General features: G+C 39.4%; 1 protein-coding gene across 1 annotated transcript in view; it reads left to right on the plus strand.

Moving 5' to 3' along the window:
- LOC130088969 (uncharacterized) overlaps positions 1 to 26,499 on the plus strand; it is a 58,042-nt gene that overhangs the window by 30,241 nt on the left and 1,302 nt on the right. The window contains exons 14-39 of the mRNA XM_056256006.1: positions 4,086 to 4,238; positions 4,500 to 4,593; positions 4,676 to 4,884; positions 5,154 to 5,265; positions 5,788 to 5,837; positions 5,955 to 6,131; positions 6,668 to 6,785; positions 9,484 to 9,646; positions 10,962 to 11,100; positions 12,113 to 12,260; positions 12,376 to 12,471; positions 12,564 to 12,728; positions 13,043 to 13,251; positions 13,355 to 13,493; positions 14,397 to 14,517; positions 14,750 to 14,862; positions 16,747 to 16,896; positions 17,217 to 17,270; positions 17,344 to 17,511; positions 17,677 to 17,829; positions 18,325 to 18,459; positions 18,551 to 18,703; positions 20,553 to 20,762; positions 21,295 to 21,415; positions 21,499 to 21,549; positions 25,930 to 26,048. Coding sequence (XP_056111981.1) covers positions 4,086 to 4,238; positions 4,500 to 4,593; positions 4,676 to 4,884; positions 5,154 to 5,265; positions 5,788 to 5,837; positions 5,955 to 6,131; positions 6,668 to 6,785; positions 9,484 to 9,646; positions 10,962 to 11,100; positions 12,113 to 12,260; positions 12,376 to 12,471; positions 12,564 to 12,728; positions 13,043 to 13,251; positions 13,355 to 13,493; positions 14,397 to 14,517; positions 14,750 to 14,862; positions 16,747 to 16,896; positions 17,217 to 17,270; positions 17,344 to 17,511; positions 17,677 to 17,829; positions 18,325 to 18,459; positions 18,551 to 18,703; positions 20,553 to 20,762; positions 21,295 to 21,415; positions 21,499 to 21,549; positions 25,930 to 26,048 — 3,520 coding nt within the window. The remainder of the gene's footprint in view (positions 1 to 4,085; positions 4,239 to 4,499; positions 4,594 to 4,675; positions 4,885 to 5,153; positions 5,266 to 5,787; positions 5,838 to 5,954; positions 6,132 to 6,667; positions 6,786 to 9,483; positions 9,647 to 10,961; positions 11,101 to 12,112; positions 12,261 to 12,375; positions 12,472 to 12,563; positions 12,729 to 13,042; positions 13,252 to 13,354; positions 13,494 to 14,396; positions 14,518 to 14,749; positions 14,863 to 16,746; positions 16,897 to 17,216; positions 17,271 to 17,343; positions 17,512 to 17,676; positions 17,830 to 18,324; positions 18,460 to 18,550; positions 18,704 to 20,552; positions 20,763 to 21,294; positions 21,416 to 21,498; positions 21,550 to 25,929; positions 26,049 to 26,499) is intronic.

Raw genomic sequence — 26,499 nt, forward strand, 5'->3', positions numbered from 1 at the left:
TATGACCATATTAGCCCGGTTCTGTCAACACTGCATTGGCTCCCTATTAAACATCGTATAAATTTTAAAATATTGTTGATTACCTACAAAGCACTAAATGGTTTAGCTCCGCAGTACTTGAGCGAGCTCTTAACGCATTATAGTCCTTCACGTCTATTGCGATCTCAAAATTCCGGCCAGTTGATAATACCTAGAATATCTAAATCGACTGCTGGCGGTAGATCCTTTTCCTATTTAGCACCAAAACTTTGGAACAGTCTTCCCACCATTGTCCGGGAAGCAGACACACTCTGTCAGTTCAAAGCTAGACTAAAAACACATCTCTTTGACCTAGCATACACATAATACATTATAGACTTCTATAAATTCAATGTTAGGCTGCATAGATTAGGTCAGCCGGAACTGGGAACACTTCCCTTAAATCTTGATGTACTCGCTACATCATAAGAAGAATGGCATCTACGCTAATATTAGTGTCTTTGTTTATCCCGAGGTTTTCCCGCAGCCTGCCGGATCCAGGCCGTGTCCAGATCTGACGAAGGAGATTCGCCTGGACCCGATGACAATGCAGTGCTGAAGTATCCACTATCCTCTCCCTATGGAGGATCCCTTTCCCACTCTACAGATAAAGCGCTATGAATTCCGGCTCGCGTACCCCGAAGTGATAAAATAAAACAAAATTCTGTATCAAAATTTATAGGCAAGAAAAGTAGTTTGTTTAGGCTGGGTTGTATGAATTACAAACCTGCGCACATATTTTAAAAAGCACATAACTATAGAATTCTGAATGAGCATGTGAACGCCGTCAGCGTTAATCACAGGTTCGCGTTTAAAGTCTGATCATTTCGACGGAGGTGAATCAATCAAAGTTAACTTTAGCTGGAAGTAACATTATTCAAGAACCGCTATAACGGCAAAACAATCTGTTACCTTAAATTATATGTTTATCTCTGTAAAGCTGCTTTGAAACAATTCATTGTTAAAAGCGCTATATAAATGAAGATGACTTGACTTGACTTGACTTGTCCGCTCGGACAATACCGCGACTGTAGCGTACATCAACCGTCAGGGTGGTCTACGCTCTCGCCGTATGCCGCAACTCGCACGCCACCTCCTCTTATGGAGTCAGAAGCACCTGAGGTCCCTTCGTGCTATTTACATTCCAGGAGTGCGGAACCTTGCAGCCGATGAGCTGTCACGGCTCCGGCCAACCTCTGGCGAATGGCGACTCCATCCCCAGTCGGTCCAGCTGATATGGGACCAGTTCGGGGACGCACAGATAGATCTGTTTGCCTCCCACGGCTCATCCCATTGCGCCCTGTATTACTCCCTGACCGAGGGCACGCTCGGCACGGATGCACTGGCACACAGCTGGCCGCAGGGCCTACGCAAGTATGCGTTTCCCCCAGTGAGCCTTCTCGCACGTACTCTGTGCAAGATCAAGGAGGACGAGGAGCAGGTCATTTTGGCCGCCCCATACTGGCCCACCAAGACCTGGTTCTCCGAACTGATACTCCTCGCGACAGCACCTCCTTGGCCAATTCCTCTGAGGAAGGACCTCCTTTCTCAGAGACGGGGCACCCTATGGCACACTCGTCCCGATCTTTGGAGACTCCACGTGTGGCTCCTGGACGGGACGAGGCAGGTTTGAGTACCCTGCCACCAGCGGTGGCGGCTACCATCACTTCCGCTAGAGCATCGTCCACGAGACATGTCTATGCGTTGAAGTGGAACCTCTTCGTCAACTGGTGCTCTTCTCGCCGAGAAGACCCCAGGAGATGCTCGATCAGTGTCGTGCTTTCCTTCCTGCAAGACGGGTTGGAGCGAAGGCTGTGTCCCTCCACCCTGAAGGTGTATGTGGCCGCTATCGCCGCATATCACGATGCAGTTGAAGGTAAGTCTCTGGGAAAGCACGACCTGATCATCAGGTTCCTGAGAGGAGCGAGGAGACTGAATCCTCCTCGCCCTCCTCTCGTTCCCTCTTGGGACCTCTCAGTGGTGTTAAATGCCCTGCAGAGGGCTCCCTTTGAGCCTCTGCAATCAGTTGAGCTTAAGTTCCTGTCAATGAAGACAGCGCTCCTGGTTGCACTGGCCTCCATCAAGAGGGTAGGGGACCTGCACGCATTCTCCGTTGACGAAGCGTGCCTGGAATTCGGGCCGGCATACTCTCACGTGATCCTGAGACCCCGGCCTGGATATGTGCCCAAGGTTCCCACCACTCCCTTTCGGGACCAGGTGGTGAACCTGCAAGCGCTGCCCCTGGAGGAGGCAGACCCAGCCTTGGCACTGCTCTGTCCAGTACGCGCCCTCCGTGCTTACGTAGACAGGACGCAGTGTTTCAGGACCTCAGACCAGCTCTTTGTCTGTTATGGTGGGAGACTGAAAGGAAAGGCTCTCTCAAAGCAGAGGTTGTCTCACTGGATAGTGGACGCCATTGCTTTGGCTTACTAACAGCAAGGCCGACCGTGCCCCCTTGGTGTGACAGCGCACTCCACCCGGAGTGCAGCTTCCTCTTGGGCTCTAGCGCATGGCGCCTCGCTGGCAGACAACTGTAGAGCTGCAGGCTGGGCGACACCCAACACATTCGCCAGATTTTATAATCTCCGAGTGGAGCCTGTGTCCTCTCCTGTACTCGCTTCAGTTAGCTAGTACTGGACCCGCTCAGGTGTCTTCGCTTGCTCGCCATTCCACTCCACGGACTGGATACTTGCGATATTTCCTCAGGTGAGCCTTCCTCTCTGAAGCCCTGAGTTCCTCCAGCGCTGTTGACGCTGGCGCCAGTGTCTATTGCCTGTGCGCCGGCTAGGTGCCTCCGTGTGCATGGTTCCTCCTCTGAGCAACCCCCACATGTGTATTTCCACTGTAAGCCTCTTTGAGCATGTGTCTTTCCCTCGGCAAGCCACCTTGCCACTCCTGGAGTTGAAAGTAGATGCCACCCCACGGGCTGGTCACTCCAGTGTTCCTCCATATGAAGCCCTCCTCGGGCCATATGTGTATTCTTAAGTCCTCCCTACGGGTAGGCATGCTGCGGCATATCTCCCCTGAGATATGCTTCCCAGTGTACCTTGGTATTCCTGTGTTAAGTAGGACTCCTTCGTCCGTGCCTATATCACGACAGGGAGGTCAGACTTCGCAGGGCACTGGAAGACAGCTGTGAAGGTGGCGTGATTACACGGGGACCCCCATTCTCCGTCATCCGACGTAACTCGGAGTGACTACGAAAGGGAACGTCTCGGTTACGGATGTAACCCTCGTTCCCTGAGTAGGGAACGGAGACGTTACGTCTCCCTGCCACTTCCGCTGTACCGCTGGGTAGACGCCTGAGTTCAGTCTCGGCTCCTCAGCGAAGACATGATCTGCTGTTGCAGGTGTCTCTCCTTAAATACTCACGCGGTGAGGCGGAGATACATTATGCAAATTCCGCAGACCCATGGCATTTCTTTGCCATTGGCTCGTTTTTTAATACTCGAAGAGGATTGGCTTTCTAGCGAAACCCCCATTCTCCATCATCCGACGTAACGTCTCCGTTCCCTATTCAGGGAACGAGGGTTACATCCGTAACCGAGACGTTTTCATTGTTTTTGACCCATGTAACCTTGTAAACAGCACTTATTAGGTTTAACCGGTAAATATACAGAAATTGAATAATCAAACACTGCATAAATTATAAATTGAATACAGATTAATCCTTATTAAAGCTTAATAAAGTTATTCAGTCCAGAGCAGTGCTCGTTGCGGGTGTTTGTTCACAGACAGCCCTTTTTTGCATCTTATCGGGCTTGAATTGTTTAATACCACTTGAAAGAATAATAGCGTTGATCATATACTGTAGTGCTGCCAAAGGATAACAGAAAAAAACAGATGCTGTCTTAATTGCGTTTAATATTTTCAACTCGTTAAACTGAAAAAATTGTGTTATTTTTGACTGCCCTCTAATATAATATATATTATTATATATATATATACACACACACACACACAATTATATTTATATTTTATACAATTATATATTAACAACTGAAAAAACAACTGAAATGATCTAACTCTCAGCTGAATGTCTTTTGCTTTCTGTCATGTCGCTCTAGATTATATAAATCAGTGGCCAGAGTGATGGGCTTTGATGATGTTCATTTGTACATGCGGCCGGTGCAGTTTGAGTTTGCTGTGAGGAAAGAGACTCCAAAACAACTTCCCGTCTTCATCACCGCCCTTCAGGACGACAAACAGAATGCGGACAGGTAAAAGTCTGTATATTATAGTCCAATATTGACCTGTCATGCTCATCATCAGAATCTGTTGATAGCGATGACATTGAACGCAGTGTAGTGTGTGTATAAGGTTTGTTGCAGCCTAAATGCTGTAATTAGCGGTTGCTTTTAAGGTTCGCATATCTATTACTATTTATCAATATATTATTAATAAGTTCTCTTGCACCATTGGTTCCGAATGTGTAAAATCTAGTTGATTTTAGTTTATCCCATTCCCGTCCTGTTTCATAGGTTTGTCCCAAACTGCCTGCCTCTGTGTGTTCAGGAACTTGATGAGAGTCATATTGGCAAATTTAGCTTTCAATCTAACGAAGCAGTTCTACAGGTAATCACATGATTTATAATTGCTATGCACATTGTTTTTGTTCAGCATATGAATCCTTTGACTTTTTGTCTCTGTGCATCAGCTCATGAATCAGTCCAGCTTGGAGAACCTACATGTGGTTCTGATGTGTCAGGTGGTTCAGAAGAATGCTCTGATTGGAGCGCTTAAACAAGCGTCCTTGTGCTATAGGATAGAGAAGCTGGATCAGTCCTCAGATACAGACCTGCCACTGCAACATGAGGGATCGGCTTCCTCTGAAACCAGGAGACGTGCCTTAGCTACTAGAAACAGGTCTACATGCATGAAGAAAATTAAACTTTTCAGAAAGTTTTTAGTGTCGATTTAATGCAAAAGATATTCTGATTTTAAATACTATACATTGTTTTATCATTATGCTCGTATTTGTTAATTGAAATAAACAGAAATCACTGTTCTTACAGTTCTTAATCATATTCTTAATAGAAAATACAATGCAATGGTTTGTGAGATTCACCCATGTGTAAAGTAATTTGGATATAGTTTTTATTGAAGCCCTGTGTCAAATGGTTGTTGTAATTCAGGCTTGCAGGTGCTTTTGTGTCCATTCAGCTGGAGAAAGTGGGATTTCGAGATGAAATGCTGAATGCATTTATAAAGAAGAAAGAACAGACGAGTTCGCTGAAGCTAAGCTCTGTATGTAAACGTTAGAGCTGCACGATTAATTGTTAATAATCACAATCTCGATTCAAACACCCACACGATCTTATTCCTAAATGACAACGCTTTGTGTCTATTAAACCTTTGACAAAATCGATTACATCGTTACACCAGTAGATGCTGATAAAAGAAATGTGTTTGTCATTGAATCATTCGTTCAAGAGATTCGTTGAAAAACGCTGATTCATCCAGTAATGAAACAAGTCAAGTCTTTATGAGTAAGTCATTGAATCATTCATTCAAACCATTTTTTTTAAAATATATTTTTTAATATTCTGTAGCAATTAACATTTCGTCAGAACCTCTAGTAAATTACATGTTATTTTGTTTAGTTGTCTATTCAGAATTGTGGGAGAATCGTGATCTCTATTTAAAACTACAAAAAAAAAACATGATTCTCTATCCAGAATCGTGCAGCTCTAAGCGTTAAGAGAAAACTGATTTTAATTGCTCAATTAAATGGAAATGTTCCTTATTCTTTCATTCTTCTCTCAAAAGGAAGAAGTGGCCAGGATCAAGAGGAAACTGATTCTGGAGTTCTGTCACAAGTAGGCTTAGTCACAGAATTATGTTTCCCACATTTTATTTTCTATAAAAGGAGGAAATGACCCCAAATCTTTATATTACAGTGTTCTTTGCTCTAGCACTGGTTATGTCTCTTTCAGATTTAACATGCGCATGTCACAGAGTTGTGTCCGAGGGCAGGTTGTAGCTCTTTGCCACAGTTTCACCTCACTGCTCCACGAGGTGCCACATATCCGCGACCATCACTTTGTGATGGGAACACCCAACGAAACCAGATCAGACCTGAAGGCCGAGGACAGATTGTGTCCTGATCCAAGGTGAAGCCTATAGAAGAAAATACATTCAAAGAGTTCCAGTTTAATGTGATATTGAATCTTAGACGAACGATTTAGACACTGAATTTATGTGCTTAATGACCTTAAAAACCTTTTGAGCTTCTAAACATTTTGATAATTTGGCTTTTGCTGAAATGCTTGAACATTTAGGTTTGTAGACAAATAAATTGTTTAACAAGTCATTTTGTTAATGCATGAGTTGGGCTGAATAGTGAATGATAAACAATCAAGTGTTAAAGGATGTCAAAATGACAAACAGTGGTAACTATTAACAAAAATAAAATGTAAATGTATATGTATATTTCATAGTTTTGATGGATTTTGTATCATAAAAAATTTGGAAAATAGTCAAAATAAACAAACAAAGAAAAAAAAAAGCTCAAATAAATAAATGCATGCACGAAAAAATGCATAAATGCATGCAAAACTAAATGCACAAATAAATACATAAATAAATAGTCATTTCTTTTCACAATGTAAATGCCTTTTTTAAATCAAAACTGCTTCTGGCTGTTCAGGACATTTCAGCCTCGTCCCAGAAGACTGCTATCAGCCGATGGAAAGACTCTAGTAAACCTGTGGTTCATCCCTCATCATACAGAAGTGCTGCTCATGTTCAGGACTCTGGAGGAGAAGGTGAGAAATGCATCTGTGACTAATAATAAACATGGCATAGTGTCCCAGTTCTCATTAAAACACAGGGGCCCCAAAAAGTGTTTGCATATTTAAAGCTGCAGTCCGTAGCTTTTTTTGGGTTAAAAATTATCCAAAATACATATTTGAGAAAATACATAACCAGCCAGTGTTCAAAACTATCTGCTTGCCGTAGCTCAATTCAAAGCGGTAAGCTTGTAATAATGTTTTTAACTCCAGTGGTACTGGTGGATTTCCGCGGGAGATTCGAGCATGTCTTTGCGTCATTATATCACATCTGTACATAAAGAAGAGTCTCGGCTAGTAGGCTATATTGCGTGTGAGGATGTTGGAGGTGGAGATTTATAGCCTTTTCTCACAGCACTTGATATAATTAAACTTATCAATTTGATGGAGGATCCAGAAAGGTTCAAACGACAATCACCAGTGACAACTAGAGATTCACCCGTTGTAAAATGCAAAAGACTTCGTTCGGACTTCGGAGTGGCTACAGAAAAAAAGAGACTGCAACCGGACCCATGCGAAAACAAGGAGACATATCGGAAGGACATTACATGTAGTCACGCAATGCTGACGTTGTTAACATTAACAATTTGAGAACAAAGTATAATTTGCACAGTTTTGCGTGATATGATAACTTATAAGCGATTGTTAGATTTAATCAGCGTGATTTACTGCAATGTCAGAACCAGAACAAAAGTGGATGTTACTTACTTGTTCAGATGACATTTTCCGGTGAAAATTATTATGTTGGTCATACTTCCAAAAAGAATAATCTGTGATTCTGAATGCCAGTATCCACACCGCCGCGGCGACTGACAGCCTCACAGTCTCCTCAAACATTGTATTCATCCGCGCTGTGCCGTGTCGAGGGGGTTGAAGTACTGATAATTCCGCGAATGTCTGCAATTGCAGATTTCGAACAGAGATGGCGACAAAGAGGAAAAACGCCGGACTGCAGCTTTAAAGTTGAAATATGTATTTTTATTAATTGAAAAAAATATACTTTCTCTTAATCCAGTTTATTTTTCATTGTCCATTGACTGCTATTAGTTTGCCATCCATGGGTTTATCCCCCCCAAAATTGTAAACATTGAGGCTCCCAAGCACCATCAGAACATTGAGAGTTTGGGGCGTGGCTACTGTAGCAGGCAGAGTCAGAGGGTGTTTAGCTGGTGTGGGACCACGACTGATGTGTGTTACATGAGAAAAGACATTCAGCTCCGGTTACAGAATTGCAAGCAAAAATGTAAAGATTAAACAGGTCATGAACACGTCAAAGTGAAACAAGGCATTGCAATACTGTGCGCTACAATGGATGCTTCAATACATCATCATGCAACCATTGTGTACCAGTTTATAATGTTTACGTGTCCAGTGTAGAGGTAGAGAGCCTTAAAAGTTGTGGCTCGTCATGTAAAAAATTTTGCCCGGTGCAGATACATACGTTGGATGGGTTTATTATAAGCGAGATGCTTGCGTTCACTATATATATAGAGTTCTAGTCTACTTATTTACTTACTCAGGACACATAGCAACACAGCTACAAATATTTCTAATATGTTGGACCTTTATTGAGAGTAGCCTACTTTTACCTGTTGAGTCATGCCTTCACAAGCACCTGTAAGAGTTGTATTTGTGATGTTTGAGTTGGGGGAAGCGTGATGCGTTTGCAAAATAAGCTGTATTTTTGTAATTCCGTTAGTGCCACTAGTGTCACGGAAACTACATAGTTCACCTTTACACCACAACTTAAAGTGTAACTACAGATTATACTTCCGCATTTTTGTATCCCTGCCCACTGACAGTCAGATCAACAGAGGGTTATTAACAGAACAGTTATTGTAAGGGTAGATTTATCACTGAAAATGTTATCGTACTATGTCTAGTCTTTAAACAGCGTTATGGTAAAATTTAACACTATGACAACCGCTTTCTTACCTGCACACGACTGTCGAGTTATTTTTGGATTCCACACGTCAGTTCTGCCACTAACCCAAAAAAGAGCTCAGTCAACCACGGACACAAGGATCAAATCAAAACTGGCCTTTACTTTAAGTCTTCAATAAACTTGTTGCAGGGTTAGTTGGTTTACAGTGTGTTGACATCCATTCCATTCAATTTTACAAGTGATTAGAACAGCTTTCCAACAGGTGAATGAACTTAGTTTTAAGTTAGATAAGTGACTTGAAACAGTAGTTAGCCATTTCAGTAGAAAAAGTTTGCTTAGGTTCAAATTAGGTTGATAACCTTTAAAGAAATCAGAATAAAATACCTGATTATAATCAAACATTTGACATCATATGCATTAACACATGTATACACACTTTTAACACACTTTTAAGTACACATATGAACCGGATCCACTCTAATGCAACAATAGCATACTCAATATGTTATACATGTCTCTTATGGTTCAAATAACACACAAGATGGCATTTATCTGAAATGGGCAATTAAGCTTGTTCAAACACTGTCACCCTACCAGCAGCGTCTCGGGTTGACTAATCACTGATGTGCATCCGATTTCTGTCATCCTCATTCACTCATAACTCTCTTCAGCCACGTAATCCTTTCCTCAGAAGAGACATTGTGCAATTGCACACTCATCGTGCTGGCTGCTTAATGTGTTTGAATCAGCCGGTGATTTTTAACGGATGTATGGATGTTCTTTTTACAGGAATGTCACCAGGCTCTTCAGAACACACTGCAGATTATTTCAGCTCTTCATGACATTGTCTATTACTTGGTGAGCTTTGCTCGGCTGGGGAATCCAAACACTTCCTTCAGTCCCGACAGCGCTCAGAGGCTCACAGCGGACTGGGGCGGCTTAGAGAGCATCGGTATATGATAATTCTGTACAACAAACAGTGTGGCTCGTAATCAGCTTAAAGGGGTCCTATTATGCTTTTTCACTTTTTCAACATTAGTTAGTGTGTAATTTTGCTGTTTGAGCATAAAAAACATCTCCAAGGTTACAAAGCTCAATGTCGACTCCAAAGGGAGATATTCTATTTAACAGAATCTACTTTCCAAGAACTACAACGAACGGCTCAATTAGACTTTTCTGGAATGCACAAAAAGGGGACCAGGCCTAAGCTGCATTAGAGAAGACAGTGTTGTCATTGCTATGTCAAAGAAACACTGTTTGTTTTTTCACAATATTTCCAAAACTCATTTGTTTGACCTTCCTAAGGCTGACAAACTTAGAGTGGTTAAATTTTATTTTAAACATTCTTCCTGAACATATTAACCCCAATATTTATCTGTGCGCTGCACATTTTATGGAGAACAGCTTGTTTTCTGTTGCTTTTGTTAGCTCTCGCTTTTGTACAATGGTTCAACACTCCTTAGTAAAATGAACCATGGTTTTGTGATCTCTTTGTATTACCATAGTTTTCCGACAAATATCACGATTAAATGGCGGATAACATCGTATTTATAATGTATAATGTATAAGTAAATAACAAAAAACATACCACTCTAAAACGTCCTGTGAAATCCGTGCTTTTGTCTGTGCATGAAATCCGTTCTGCACAATCCTCTTGTTCATTAACATTGTCAGGGTCTGAATCAGACGTGAATTGGTTTGAAATTGACATCATCCTTATTCATATTTACACTAGAGCAGAATTTGCAGTTATGGAGGGGCTGGACATTCGCCAAACATCCGCTAAGCGGTGCCAATCACAACACACTTGGCCAACTAACCAATCACAGCACATTTCGTATTTCAGAAGGAGGGGGTTCATCAAAACCGTAAACTAAACTGCGCGTTCGAAACAGACTGGGGAGAGAGGTGCTGTAATGTAAAATATGTGAAAAATAAAGCGTTTTTTGACCAATCAAGCATGAAAACATGTACACCTACATTCTAATTCTAAACATTCTAAACAAACGCCGTCGGTGTATGAATGAGTGAGTGAATGGGTGAATGTGAGGCAAAATGTAAAGCGCTTTGGTGGCCATTAGGTCTGTGAAAGCGCTATATGAATGCAGTCCATTTACCATTTACATTCTAGTACACCCCAAAAACAAAATCAAGACTTCGTTAAAGGGCATAATAGGACCCCTTTAAAATATACACAGTGCAGTTTTTAGCTGATATTGTGCGACTTCCAGCCCAGTGTTTCCTTACGCTCTGATGTTTGTCCAAAGGGGCTGAACTGTGGGACGTCCAGCGACAGATTGACTCTCTCTGTGAGCCCAGAAGTTCAGAGAATGTCGGGCGGCTCCTGCAGCTACACAGGGATGTGCTCTTCCTGCGCTTCGATACCGCAGTGCGCTACATGATCAGGTGCTTGTAAATGACAGATTTCACAGCATTAGTCTCAATGGCAAATAATAACGTTTGACATGATGTAGAGGAGAACATTTGTGAAAAATCTTAAAATGGACGTTTTGAGTATTCAAGTCTGTTTCTATGTTGGTTTTCTTGTTCTTTTAGTTCTGTTCCCTGTCAGTTTGTCACCATGGTGTCTGATTTGATTAGAGTTTGAGTTCAGGTGTTTCTAGTTAATTAGCCTCATTAATTCCTCTGTTTCCAGTGTACTTAAGCCCTTTGTGTCTTTCTGTTCATTGTCAGTTCTATGTCGTGTTATGTTCGTTGTCCTGTTCATTGTCCTGTTCATTGTCCTGTTCATTGTCCTGTTCATTGTCCTGTTCATTGTCCTGTTATTCTTGAGTGCTCTGTGAACATTTTAGTTTTTTCTTGAAAATTAAAGTTAAAGCTCCGGCACTTAGATCCTGTTTCATCTCTGTTGCAACCAACGCTGACAGTTCAAAATTACAGATGTAACTTTTGTATTCATGTTGGTTTCATACATTTAAAAAATGTTTTTATTTTATTAACATTTTTTTTACTTCCACTGAAGAAATATCCAGTGGTATAACCATAAGGTAAAAAATAATATTATAAAATAATATATAATCACATTTTAATGTATACAGTATTATTATTACAAAAACATTTTAAAATGTTTTCAAGGTAAAATTATTTGTAAAAATATAATTAACATTAGTTGTTTTTTCATTTGACAACCTGAATTAACACTATTCCCCCCCCCCCCTCAATTAACAGTCTCCAGGTAGTTACAGAAGAGAAGATGGTGTTGTTATTTTAGTGTCATTGAGATACATAGCTTTTATTTTTATATTTCCTTACATTTTAATTAGAAAGTTTTAGTAATTTTGTTGTGTGTTTTTGTCTTTTTTTATGTTTTATTTTTTAAAATGTTGGTGTAGTTTTTGCTTTTATAAAGTTAAACTAAATGAAAACAGTATTTCCGTTCTTGTCTCTTCTTCACAAGGGAGGCGTTCCTCTCCTCTGGAAACCTCTCGGCCTATCAGAGCGTGAGTGAAAACATGAGCCACGCCCTCCCTATCATGAGTGACAGCGCGCTGAGAGGAGCCAATTTCCTTCCTGTTCCTCAGCCGTTAGAACCGGCCTGCCTTCAGGTGAGAAACCTCCAGGCCTGTCCAGCATGTACATGCTCATCCATCACTAGTGTTTAAAAGCATCACAGAATGTATTTCATGAAGCTGGTTCTGCTTCTTTTATATGTGGTTTCAGGCCCAAAAATGGTATCCATGGAGATCTTTTCTAGCAATCCATGGATCGCACCCTTTCATCATATGGGACGTCTCGCAGATTGAGCATTACGTGCAGGTGTGTAACTTTGCAAATGCTTTTTTTTTTTTGTCCTCCTCTGTTTTATTAGCATTAGGATCATGCAATCCTGTGGTGTTTTTTTTTTGTAGCTCTGCCTCTGTGATCTGAATGACCGCTGTAGAATGGAGGCTAATGGGGCGATACTGGGCGTATCTTTGATCATTGATGATGTGCTCAGTAGTGGAAGAGATGCAGCGCCCCTCCGGCTACAGACCACAGGAGACCCCGACATCACCGTGACGTCTGATAGAGAAGTACTTAAGAAAAATTCAGAAATTGAAATGAAGCCGAACGCTACAGGAAGTTAAATTGGAATGACAGGCAGAGAAATTCAAAGAAACAAAATAGCCTGGAGATATTGAGATGTTAATCCTGCATTTATGTAGCTCAAACACTAGAGCATGTTTTTAACAACACCGAGGTCATGGGAATGAATGAACTAAAGTAATGTATACCTTAAATGCAATGTAATTCACTTTTGGATAAAAGCAAATACAATGATCTGTGTATATTCAGTTTGCTCATACATCTCTGTTTGGTGAAGCACATTTATCTCATTGTCTTTCAGGTCCTTTATGAAAACATGGAAAATGAGGAGAGAAAAATGGAAGTTGCGTCTAAAATTCAAGACCCCATGCAGTCCCTGATGAACCAGCGGGGATTTTTACTGCTCTGGAAGCAGATGGAAGTTTTTAAAGAGAGCTGGACTCAACGACAGATGGGTGTTGAGACAATAAACAGCCCTGCACAGTTTAAACTCTTCTCTCAGCTTTACAGGTCATGAACATTTCATCACTATTTCAAACACTCACTCTTTCATAATAGTTTGTGGTGAAACAAATATGTATGTGTTATTCTGCCCCATGATCTTGTGTTTTAGGGTGGAGATTTACTTTCCCAGCATGCAAGCTCTGGCCCAGCAGATGGATAAGGAGAAGGAATATGAGATTGTGCTATCTCAGACTCAGTCTGTCCTCCCACCACCTGGAGCAGCAGAAGTTGACGTCAAAACATGGCAGGTACTGTATGTGAACCAGGGTTATTATCATTTACTAAAACCAGCAAGCTGAAATAAAATAAAATCAAATATACATATTTGATTCAATTTGGAAAGGATGCCTTGGCAACTGGAAATAAAATGAAATAAAACTAGTAATATTAAAAAAAATCGAATAAAAAGGACAAAAGAACATTAAAATATTTAAAAAAAAATTACTAAAATGAAAAAATAAATACAAGCTAATTCTAAATATGAATAAAAACTATAATAGTATATTATTATAAATTATTATAGTATATAAAGTTGACTAAAATTAATAACTGGAAATTAATAAACACTTAACTGAATTAAAATGGAAATAAAAATAAATCAAATCTAAACAGTAATATTTTAAAAAAGTAATAAAAATGACAAAAGCACAAAATAACTAAAAAGAAAACTGAAAATATTAAAAATATTCATAAAAACTATAAGTATAAAAATTATAAATTATATATAAAGTTGAAGTACTAAAATTATTAACTATAAATACAAAAATAATAAATTAAATCTAAATAGTAATATTTAAAATACCTAATAAAAAGACAAAAGAACATAACAAAATTTCTAAATGTTAAACTAAAATTAAAATCGGAAAATATAAAATTAAAATATACTATTATAATTATAGTAATAAAATGCTAAGATGATGTGAACCTGCTTTTTTTTTAGTTTGGGATCTATAAAGCAAAGATCTGAACAATCATCAAATTAATATCCGGTGGCTATGAAACCAACAGCCATGATGCGTTCTTAAAAGTAAAAAAATATATACAGTACATCCTTAATTGTCAGACCGCCTTTGACAATTCAATGATGTGATTATTTTGATTGATATCTTTGGCATAGTCCACATGAGACCGGTTTGCTGTGTTTGTTGTAGTTACTGAGACTCTTGGAGATCACGGAGTGTGACATGATCCGAGCGCTTCAGAAGAGGATTAACAGTGAAGTGACTCTAGTGATGTCGGAGCGATCTCGGCACGACCCGGGACTCCCCACAGGTACACAGCAGCCTCTGCATGAACCCAGAGGAGATCACAGAGCACTATGGGAGGACTGGGGCTGGGCCTGATTCTCCCTGGAGGCTGTCTCTAGAAAGACAATAAACTTCAAAACAGCTGTCCTATATTTAGGATATTATAGTATTTTCATCTCAACAAAACAGTAGTCCTTTCTGGAATGTGTTGCTTTGTTCATCCCAAACTTCTTCTGCTGTCTTCACATGTAATGAAGAACTGTGGAAACGGCCTTCAATGAAGCACAGTGTCTCTCTAGAGAGACCTCAGATTGTGGAGGATTTCATCCAGCGGTTGATGAACGGTGCTGAGGGTGAGACCGATGGAGAGGTAAATATTTCTCACTAAAAACAAAGGTTCCAAAAAGGAGCTTTTCGCAGCCATGCCATTGAAAAACCATTTTTGTTCCCCAAAGAACCTTTCAGTTAATTCAGTTATTAAAAGAACCATTGTTTTCTTAGTGTGAAGAACATTTTAAAGTGCCTCTATTTTAGTTATTTTAAAGGTTCCTAATCTAAAGGTCTTCTATAATAGGTTTACATGCATCCAAGAAGAAAAAAAAAAACTTTAAATTTCTCATAATATACATTGCAGCATCACCTCTTTTCTCACAGTGTCTGAAATGGTCGATAAAGGATTCAGTCTCTCTAAACTCCTACTTTCCGAGAGCCTCCTGTGATCTGATTGGTCAGATGGCCCAGTCTGTTGTGACTGCTCTACTGCTTACAGCATGTGTTGGAAACTAAACACCCATTACCATTTCTGAATTTCAGCCTTGGAATTCCAAAATTGGACAACGAAAAATTGGACAGTTGAAGACTGTGAAAAATGTTGCCTGGTCTGATGAGTCTCGATTTCTGTTGAGACATTCAGATAGTAGAGTCAGAATTTGGCGTAAACAGAATGAGAACATGGATCCATCATGCCTTGTTACCACTGTGCAGGCTGGTGGTGGTGTAATGGTGTGGGGGATGTTTTCTTGGCACACTTTAAGCCCCTTAGTGCCAATTGGGCATCGTTTAAATGCCACGGCCTACCTGAGCATTGTTTCTGACCATGTCCATCCCTTTATGGCCACCATGTACCCATCCTCTGATGACTACTTCCAGCAGGATAATGCACCATGTCACAAAGCTCGAATCATTTCAAATTGGTTTCTTGAACATGACAATGAGTTCACTGTACTAAAATGGCCCCCACAGTCACCAGATCTCAACCCAATAGAGCATCTTTGGGATGTGGTGGAACGGGAGCTTCGTGCCCTGGATGTGCATCCCACAAATCTCCATCAACTGCAAGATGCTATCCTATCAATATGGGCCAACATTTCTAAAGAATGCTTTCAGCACCCTGTTGAATCAATGCCACGTAGAATTAAGGCAGTTCTGAAGGCGAAAGGGGGTCAAACACAGTATTAGTATGGTGTTCCTAATAATCCTTTAGGTGAGTGTATATGCGATATATATATGCGATATGGCTCTGTATCAGCACGACATGTCGACAACACGCACCAAACTCCTCCAGTTTCTGCTACAACTACAGTGTTTGAGGGCAGGTCAAAGTAAATGTTGTTACTGGGCAGCCAATGAAGACCAAAGGCTGGCATTATCCAAATGTGTTACACACCTACGTAGGTTCGTGCAGGAAGTAAGACTTGACTTACGGATGACTAATTTCACGCAGTTCAGAATCGATTCTTTCTTTTAGGAGACAGTCTAGGAAAGGGAAGGATAAAAGTGGAAATCATGTCAGTCGACAGAAAGAAGAGACAGAGACGGAAGATGATTATCTACAGGCGTATCAACATCAGATCTTACAAGGGGAAGAGACTTCTGGGAAAAAGACGGCACGGAAGAAAGCTGTCGAGAAGTTTACGGAGAGCCAGATGCTAAACAATGAGCTTGAGAAGAAAAAGAAGAAAGTAAAACTTTGCAGACCTTTCACATTCACAGACAGCTATATTACCCAATACACGAAAGATAATATCCAACAATCATAATAGGGGCACTTTAATAATCTAAAGAACACTTTTCTACTATAAAAAACCTTTTGTGAAATGGAAAGTTTCTAGGGATGTTAAAGGTTCTTAATGGAACCATCAATGCCAATTCAGAACCGTGATTTTAAAGAGTGTAGCATTATGACAGCGTTGTTAAATTCCATGACCGATTTGCTGTGTAATAGACTGAAATATAAATATGAATTGTTTTCTAGCTGACGCTCTCCAGCACTCATCTGCAGGAGTGTTTGACTGAACTGGCTTGTGCTGTGATGAGTCGTGAGCGGAGCGTCTTCCAGAGCTATTCTCAGTTTTATGAGCACATCCTTCAACAGCAGGAACAACTACTCTACCAGAGAGAGCAGGTACGTCTAGAAATGTTGGGGTCGGTAAGTTTGTTAAATGTATTTGAAGTCTCTTATGATCACCAAGACTGCATCTATTTGATCAAAGTACAGTAATATTATGAAATATTATTACAATGTAAAACAACTGTTTTCTATTTGAATATATTTTAAAATGTATAAATATTTTTTAGGATTCGTTAATGAATAGAAAGTTCAAAAGGCACAGAATTTATTTGAAATAGAAATCTTTTGTAAATCTATTTGTGAAGTGAGAGATTCAGCAGAGCTGCAGCAAGATACACATATCTTTCTCAACTGTGAACAATCTGTTTCCGTAGGACATTAAAGAACTAGAAGCCAAAGAAATGCAGGCCAGTGACCCCTACAGAAAGGTAAACTCGGGTTTGTGCATATAGTATCACCACCATCCTTCTCTGCATGATCAGTAAACATGTCGAATCTCAGGTGGCGGACGTGTGTCGGGGGATGATGATTGACATCACGGCTCTGCGTGCCAGAGTAAGTCAACTGGAGGAGGAGAAGAGAAGCTTAGATCAACATCTCAACCTCAGACACAGAGAACGCTATGACACGCTGGTCCGCCAGCTCTTTTCCTCATGTGTTCTTTTGAAGGTGTGTAAGCCTGATCTGAAGACCCCATCAAATGCTCAGACATGCATAGTTTTCAGTGTTGACATATGGACTAAATCCATTTAAGTTTGATTTTTTTATTTAGTAAAATCATTAAAACATGGTTTGCTTGACGTCAGCTGGCTCAACTCTCTGTGCCGCCCACAGTCACGTCTTGACAAATACCACATGAATATGGACCAAGATGTGCGACAGCTGGTGAGCAGCGTGAGGAAGGAAGGCGTGGACAGGATCATCAAACTGAAAAATAAATTGTCCTCCACTAATGATAATGAGACCCTCATTCACACACTTCAGGAGGTGAACTGCTAGAATGAGCTTTGTTGTAAAGGAGTTGTTGTTGTTGTTGTGTGTGTGTGTGTGTGTGTCTATATACAGTATATATATTATATACATATATATATATATATATATATATATATTTATTTATTTACTTATTTATTTATATGATCATATTTTCTTGCCATTACTGTAATGTGAAAAAAGATCACTTTAAATTGTACATATATAAAGTACAGTTGGAAATATAATGGTATATTTTGTAAAAAAAAAAAATATTTTACTAGTAATAATTATTATAATTAGGCAATGTTCTGCTGGGAAACCCGAGGTTTGGCCATTCATGTGGACGTGAGATGAGTTGTTGTGTAAAATCAAAATTGGTCTATATAAAATCAGTTTGTTTTCTTTATGTAAAAATATCATTTCCAATTTTTCTCTGGTTTTTAGGGTGAAATGTGACTTGGAACGTTCTTTGCGGCATTGATCCTACACTATTATCTTTGTTTTATTCAGAAAGAGGTATTAGAAGATCTTCATGCAGAGAATAGCAAGCTGGCTGGACTTCTGTGTAAACTGAGAACTTTTAGCCACTGGAGGCTGGTGATCGGTCAAGAGAAACTGCAAAAAGAGCTGCTGCAGTGGCAACTGGTATGAACAACATGTTTAATAATCCCAGGCATTGGTTCATTGTTTCTCCTCCTCTTTTGCCTTTTGCTGAATGTTGCTCCTGTGTGTCCAGAATGAGGTGTCATGTAAAACTGAAGCACTTAAATTGAAGATGATCTCAGAGCAGCAGGAGATTGTTCAGAAACAAGAGCTTGATGCTGTGAAGGAGGCCATGCTACAGTGTAAGAGCGACTATGAGCAGATCAGGAGACAGATCATTCAGCAGGTACGGCCCTGAGCCCTCTCATCTACATGTCCATTCTTTGGTGAAGACAAAGACAGGTATCTGAAATATACTGTAATTATGATACTTCCAGAGTGATGTGGATTAAAAATGAACTTAAGTATAATTTCTCAGTACTTTTTTCAATCCCGGACTGAGATCATAACTAAGTTAAAGTATAGTTACAAATAGTTTACTCCGTTAAAAAAGTCTAAGTAACTGCCCCCACAAAAAATCTTGAGTGAAGTAACATTTAATTGTACTCTGTAGTCAATCATTTTATCCGTTAAAACTCATCTTTGATCACCAAAATTACATATTTAAAGTTTTTTTCCTAGAAAAAAGATTCTTCATGCCTTAAAATAGCTTGAATGTAACTCTACAACCTTGCGTCATTTAGTATACACGGTTTTATGAATATGCAAATTAGCCCCGCCTCCACTCACACCAGCGCAGAGATCCACTGGTTGGCGACAAGGTAGTTTGTGACATCAGAAACACCAGGGATTTCAAACCGCATTTCTGAGACTGTCTTTTGAGAAAATACTCAGCAATGGTGTTGACTTATGAATTTGCAGATGGTTTGTCTTAAAGCATATCAAAAACACCACATAGACATATATAAGCAACAATAAAAGCTTGATCTTTACCACAGGGGGACTTTAAGTGTTTAAAATTTGAAAAATTAAACAGATTTCTAAGCTTTTTAGGTTTTTGCCAGACCTGCCAATGGCTTGGTGACTTAAGAAAATGTACTGCCCATAAATATTTTTTTACCAGCCTTGAAACTATTTTTTGCAAAAACAGGCAAGTATGACACCAAAATTGTAGATACCAAATTCACAATTTTCAGGCACAGAAATGAAGAAGTTAGAAAGTAATCAAATATAAAAAAACACTGCACAGTCTTCACTGTATAAATGCAAAATAGATTGATCCTTATTAAAGTTACAAAAGTTATTCAGTTAAGAGCAGTGAGTGATTTTTCTTTGTCTTTAGTTGTTTGATTAAGGTTAAGGACACAGACGGCATCGGGTTTATTAGGCTGCTGTCACTTTAAGAGCTAATGCACAGATCTAATTTGATACACATGCACTTTCGTTCTCAACTGTTTATGTTCACTTAAGACATAACTGACGTATTTGCGTGCTGTCTGAGATGCTTTGGATGTTTGGAAAACTTCCCACACAGCGAGTAACGAACTGAGTTCCCTTTTGTGTCTTATTGCGCTTGAATATTTCAATTGGCGAGGCTTAAAGTTACGAGTTTTGAATATAGTGATTTTTAGACTAACAATCAAGGCTAATCATGAACTCAAATTCATCCATCTATAGCAGCAATGGTTATTATAAAAACACATTACTATACTTCAGAGTGTGTCTGAAAGGAATAGTTTAGAATAAAAAAAATTACATTCTGTCATCATTTACTAAGCCTCATCTTTTGAAGTCATATTAGGATAAAGAAAAATACTATTTTCAGTTTTAAATAATTGAGAATGACTTTCCTGTAGCTTAAACAGTAGAGCATGGAGTTAGCAACACTAAGGTCATGGGGTTCGTTTCTTAGGGAAAGTAAGAACTGATAAAAATGTAAATGTGTACCTTGAATGCAAAGGTGCTTTGGAAAAAGGGTCTGCTAAATGTAAAATGTTATGAGAAACAATTTAAGTCTAAATTAAGTCATGTAGACTTAAGTCTACATGATATTGTAATAGAGTAAAACGAATTATTTTATCTTGTAAATGTAAAAGTTCAAGTATTCTGTCTTAACAGAACTCAAGCGAAGTACAGATTCCCCAACATAATACTAAGTATAGTAGTGAAGTATATAGTAGACACCTCTGTTTCAGTCTCAGAAGCTGCAGGACGTGGAGCATCGCTCTACACGAGACGCACAAAGCCGACAGGAGCTGGAGAGCCTGAAGAGACAGAGCCTGGAGCAGCTGCAGGAAGACGTGGAAGACAGAGAGAGTCAACTCAGGACTCTGAGCGCACAACTCGAGAAAAACAGCAAAGAGACGGAGCTACGGCAACAGCGCAGACACAAGCAAATCAAACAAGTGAGTCCATAAAACCAACTTCACCGTTTCATCATCAAAATGAAACCATTTAAAATATTGTTATATAAATATTTACTTGATTGTAAAAGAGATAAAAACACTTAGAAAAAGGTTCAATGGGGTTCTAGGACCCACCCTAGGGTTCTTGAGATAGTTTTAAAGAACCTTTTATGCCAAAAAGGCTCTCTATAAAGAGAAATGTCTCAAATGATTGCATGTTTAAAGGGTTATTTAATTTTTTTTCTAATTGGTGTTTACAATCTACTGAATTCATAAAAATTTATTAAAACTAAATTCATAAAATGATCCCATGATGGGAACCCCTAAAAAGTTATATATACTGTATGAAGTGCCTGATAGAACCCTTTTTAATTTTATATAGAGCCATTTCTTCAACGAGTTTGGCGCTAATAGTGGGTCTGATTCACAGGGAATGTATGAACTGATGAAATGTAAACCTTTACAACAATATAAGTCGTTTTGGATAAAAGCGTTTGTCATATGCAAAAATGTTAATGATTGTATTTTGAAGGTGAGAGGTCAGCTTCATCAGGAGCGGAGCCTGAAACAGGAGGCGTTCCAGCAGGTGGACAAACTACAAAGTCAGATGCATAATTTTGAGGCACCATTGTGCAAATCTACATTTGCTTCAGGTGCTCACAATAATGTATTTATTGGACATTTTTAGAATTAAGGAAACATTTTAATTCATATCAATTACATTTTCATGCTTCAGGACACCAAAGCTCATCCTCGAGAAGGCTACATATAAGAAACGCATCGGCAGGTAAATTAATTTTATTTATTTATTTATTAGTGCTGTCTAATCGATTAATCGCATCTAACAAAAAAGTTTGTGTTTATATATACACACATATATATATATATATATATATATATTAGTGCTGGGCCGTTATCGGCGTTAACGTGCTGCGTTAACGTGAGACTCTTATCGGGCGATAAAAAAAATATCGCCGTTAATCAAAGTTGGGTTGGGATCATGAATAGCTTTTTCGAATATCGTTATATTTTCGCGCAATTCTAATGTGTAGTATGATGCCGCGCCTACTGTCACAGATCGCGCAGTAGGGTATTTTCCTGTCAGGGACACAAGGTGTACTCTTACTTTGTTACGTTGGGCGACGTTCGTCTCGTTACTTTATTTTAATGCAATAGCTACGTTGTTAAATGAGTTTATTCCAAGCGCGCTGTGTCCTTTGTATGGGCATGAGCGATGCTCATTTACAAATGAATCACTCTTTTGAGTCGATTCTGTTCAAAGACTTCTTCAAACAAGTTGTCAGATGATCTGTCTAAATCGGTTCGCGAATCAGTTGATCTGTTCAATTCCTCGCGCACTGAATCGTCTGAAGCGCTTTCAATTCACACTCGGAGTCGAAACAGGAAGATTTAAGAGCATCAAGAGCGTGTGAAGTGGCCGATCTACAGTCTAGTCTAGTGAAAGCAAATCTGCAAATGCATCATATTTTTGCCAGCGATAAAGATCTTTATTAGTTGAACATCTTCGTATGCTGTCTGTGAATGAATGATTCCACAGGACGATACATTCAATTTCATTTCATTCAGGTATTTACAACCAAACAGATTATTACGCCACGATAGCACTAATAAAAAGTGTGACATTATCCGGTTTTTGGTCATACATTAATTTATAGGCTATAAAAAAAAAACGCTTCAGAGCGTCGGCGCACTGGTTAACAGGTTAAATTAACAGGTTAAATAAGCTACCATTGTCCACAGTTTATGAAATGAACACCCGCCATCCCGCGGTATATGTGTGTATTGCGCGTGTATTGCGCAGTGGCATAATCACACGAATAGTTTACATTGATTGAAACTAATTTGTTTAAAAATGAGGCTATTGCAGTAACAAGGCAGGTTCACATAAAATCATTATGACATATGATGACATTATTTTTTGATCTAACGAGCATTGGCGATGTAAAAACGGACTGTCGTGCGTATTGTTTTTCTTCTTCTTCCAATTAGCCTACTATGTTAAAAAAAAGGACGAAAACATGTTACTTGTTCAATTAATAAACAGTTTGTTTGATGACAAATCGCTAAAGATGAAATTGGCCTCCCTTTCTGTCATTGCGGTTTTTTTTGTTTTTTTTTTAGATATTCGACTTTTGCTCCTCGATTGTCGAATGGCATTTTTGGCAGAAATGCACATCCCTACGCGAGGCGAACTATTCTCAAAGACTTACTTTTAGTCATTATTTGGTAGCACACATATTCTGAATGCCTTCGGGAGAATTCAAATGAGCCATTTTAATCTAGATTAATCTAGATTAATTTCAATATTAATCTAGATTAAAAAAATTAATCTATGCCCACCTCTAATATATATATATATTATATATATACAGTTGTGTTCAAAATAATAGCAGTCCAACATCCCTAACCAGATCAATCACTGTTTTTGGTAGAAATTATATTTCTACATGGCAAATAATTTACTAGTAGGTGTAGTAGAGTGATAGAAAAACAACAGATCCAACAATCATGACATGTATGTTGCTAACTCTGTATAATCGAATCATTAATTGAAAGGGGTGTGTTCAAAATAATAGCAGTGTGGAGTTCAATTAGTGAGGTTAATCATTCTGTGAAAAAACTAGTGTCAATAAGTGGCCCTTATTTAAGGACGAAGGCAGTACTGGACTGTACATGGTGGTTATAGTGCATTTCTCTCCGAAGATCTTAATAAAATGGGCCGTTCCAAACATTGTTCAGAAGAACAGCGTACTTTGATTAAAAAGTTGATAGGAGAGGGGAAAACTTCTAAAGAAGTGCAGAAAATGATAGGCTGCTCAGCTAAAATGGTATCAAATGCTTTAAAATGCCAACCAAAACCAGAAAGACGTGGAAGAAAACAGAAAACTACCGTTCGAATGGATCGATGAATAGCCAAAATGGCAAAGACTCAGCCAATGATCAGCTCCAGGGTGATGAAAGAAGATCTAAAGTTACCCGTGAGTACAGCAACAATTAGAAGACGCCTATGTGAAGCCAAGCTATCAGCAAGAAGCCCCCGCAAAGTCCCATTGTTGAAAAAACGACATGTGCTAAAGAGGATACAATTTGCCAAAGAACACATTGACTGGCCTAAAGAGAAATGGCGCAATATTTTGTGGACTGATAAAAGCAAGATTGTTCTTTTTGGGTCTAGGGGCCGCAGACAGTTTGTCAGACGACCCCCAAACACTGAATTCAAGCCACAGTACACTGTGAAGACTGTGAAGCATGGTGGCACAAGCATCATGATATGGGAATTGTTTCTCATACCATGGTGTTGGGCCTATTTATCGTATACCACGGATCATGGATCAGTTTGAGTACATCAAAATACTTAAAGAGGTCATGTTGCCTTATGCTGAAGAGGAAATGCCCTTGAAATGGGTGTTTCAACAAGACAACGACCCAAAACACACCAGTAAGCGAGCAGCATCTTGGTTCCAGACCACCAAGATTAACGTTATGGAGTGGCCAGCTCAATCCCCGGACCTTAATCCAATAGAAAACCTGTGGGGTGACATCAAAAATACTGTTTTTGAGGCAAAACCAAGAAATGCAGAGGAACTGTGGTCTGTAGTGCGATCGTCCTGGGCTGGAATACCTGTTTACAGGTGCCAGAAGTTGGTCGACTCCATGCAAAATCTGTTTTAAAGCTGCAGTAGGGAGTTTTGAGAAAACGTTGACTTAGCCTGAAAATTTGAACAAGCACAACTTACAGGTCCCACCCCCTTGCTCTCTGCTGCGCTACAGCCCTCCCTCCACAGCGGAGCCTGTCGTGAATGCGCAGGCTAGTAAACAGGGCCACCGGTAACAGCGGATAAAAAGTTATATGGCACATTCACTAATAGGGACTAAACGTCAATAATATGCTTTACATTGACTATGGCCTGCCCATACTTTGACTACAAACTTGGTCCTCAAATCATTATGTATTTTGCAATAGCCTACATGTAACTTTATAACGTTGCACTCTTTCTATAAGTTATAAATAGCTAGTAAGATAACGTTAATATAACGGTAACTAACGTTACAGTATGTAAGTAATTATTCTAGCGATATATAATGCTAGATAAGGTGTGCTAGTACATTATTTCAGCAACATGACAAGCCAGTGAATTAGCAGGTTTCAATTGTTGCTTAGCAGAGTGCGTGACATTTTATCTACATGTTATGCGGCTAGAGTTTTGACACCGATCAATGGGCTCTGTGTAATTCTTTCTTTTTCGCTTGTTTATCGTCATCAGTCTTTTTCCTTTTACCTCTTTGTTTTATGAGCAGGTGTCACTCGAGAATTGGCAGTTTAGGTTGTTTCTCCGTCATAAGCACAGCTGCAGCACGCCGGCAATCTTGAGTTTAAACGACGGCTCGCGCTGTGCAAGAGAGGGGTGTGGTCAGCGCGTACACGAGCGTGATTGACACTGCTAAGACATTCCTCCTGGCTCTGATTGGTTGTTTCTGACCGGGAGCGTGTATTTCTTGCAAATGGCAATAGGACCACTGGGGAGGAGCCAGAGGAGCTTGATTTTTACACAGATTATTTGTCTCATATTCTACTGTCAGGACATAATGACAGTTTTAGCAAATACATTTTTTCAAAAGTTACCTACAGCAGCTTTAAGGGCTGTGGGTCTTTTCTATGGCCTCTGCTTTTTCCACGTGACCACATTTTTAACAGCAATAAAACCAACTTATCTGATCGTAGTCATGGTAATCAAGACCCTTCTTGCCCTTGTTGGGGGGGATGGGACCATGGATCCCAGAGTGAGTTTTAAAAATTATTTGTTAAATATAACAAATAATTGTGTCTGATTTGTCTGTCGTTACATATATATATATATATATATATATATATATATTATATCTTTACATGTACACACACACACATATATATAAATATATTTGTGTATATATACAGTATATATATTTTATATATATATATATATACATACACAAATAAGCACAAACTTTTATGTTAGATGCGATTAATCGATTAGACAGCACTACTATACTATATATATATATATATATGCACGTAGATGTCTGATTATATTGCTCGAGTCATTTTCTCTGTATCTTTTTGCATCTACACATGACGTGTTCATCTCTGTGGCTTGTTGTATTGCAGGATTGCTCAGGAACAACTCAGTTATGTCTACAAACAGTAGCTTTATAAACACAACCGATGACCTCAACACTGTATCTGGTTGGATAGAGTCTTGGACACCTCTGGAGAGACCCAAAACAGTGAGTTAATTGATTCTGTAGTAAAAGTCATTTAACATGCCAACCATTACAGGAATAGTTCGCCTAAAAGTGAAATGATTTCTTCTTTATTAACTCTTCTTTCTAACCCCTCTTGACTGTCCTTTAAATAAAATTCTGATCATATAACAAAGAACATCAGTTCCCTTTTCATAGTCACTTTGAGTTACGTCGAAATGACAACGAAATGGGGGTTTCGCTTAGAAGCCTATCACCTTCGAGTGTTAAAAAACGAGCCAATGGCAAAGAAATGCCATGGGTCTGTGGAATTTGCATAGCGGACACGTCTCCTCGACTCCCCTATGTCACAGGCAGGCCTTTTCGGCGGCGCGGTCGAGGACTTCGCCCCAAAAGTTCTCGGCCGCCCAGAGACAGACTGAGGCTATTAAGCACATACTGCCCCGGCGGCCAGCTGCTGCCTCCACCCAGCCGC

This window comes from Rhinichthys klamathensis, unplaced genomic scaffold (assembly GCF_029890125.1).
Source record: "Rhinichthys klamathensis goyatoka isolate OS25496 unplaced genomic scaffold, OSU_Roscu_1.1 h1tg000123l_1, whole genome shotgun sequence".
Taxonomy (NCBI): domain Eukaryota; kingdom Metazoa; phylum Chordata; class Actinopteri; order Cypriniformes; family Leuciscidae; genus Rhinichthys; species Rhinichthys klamathensis.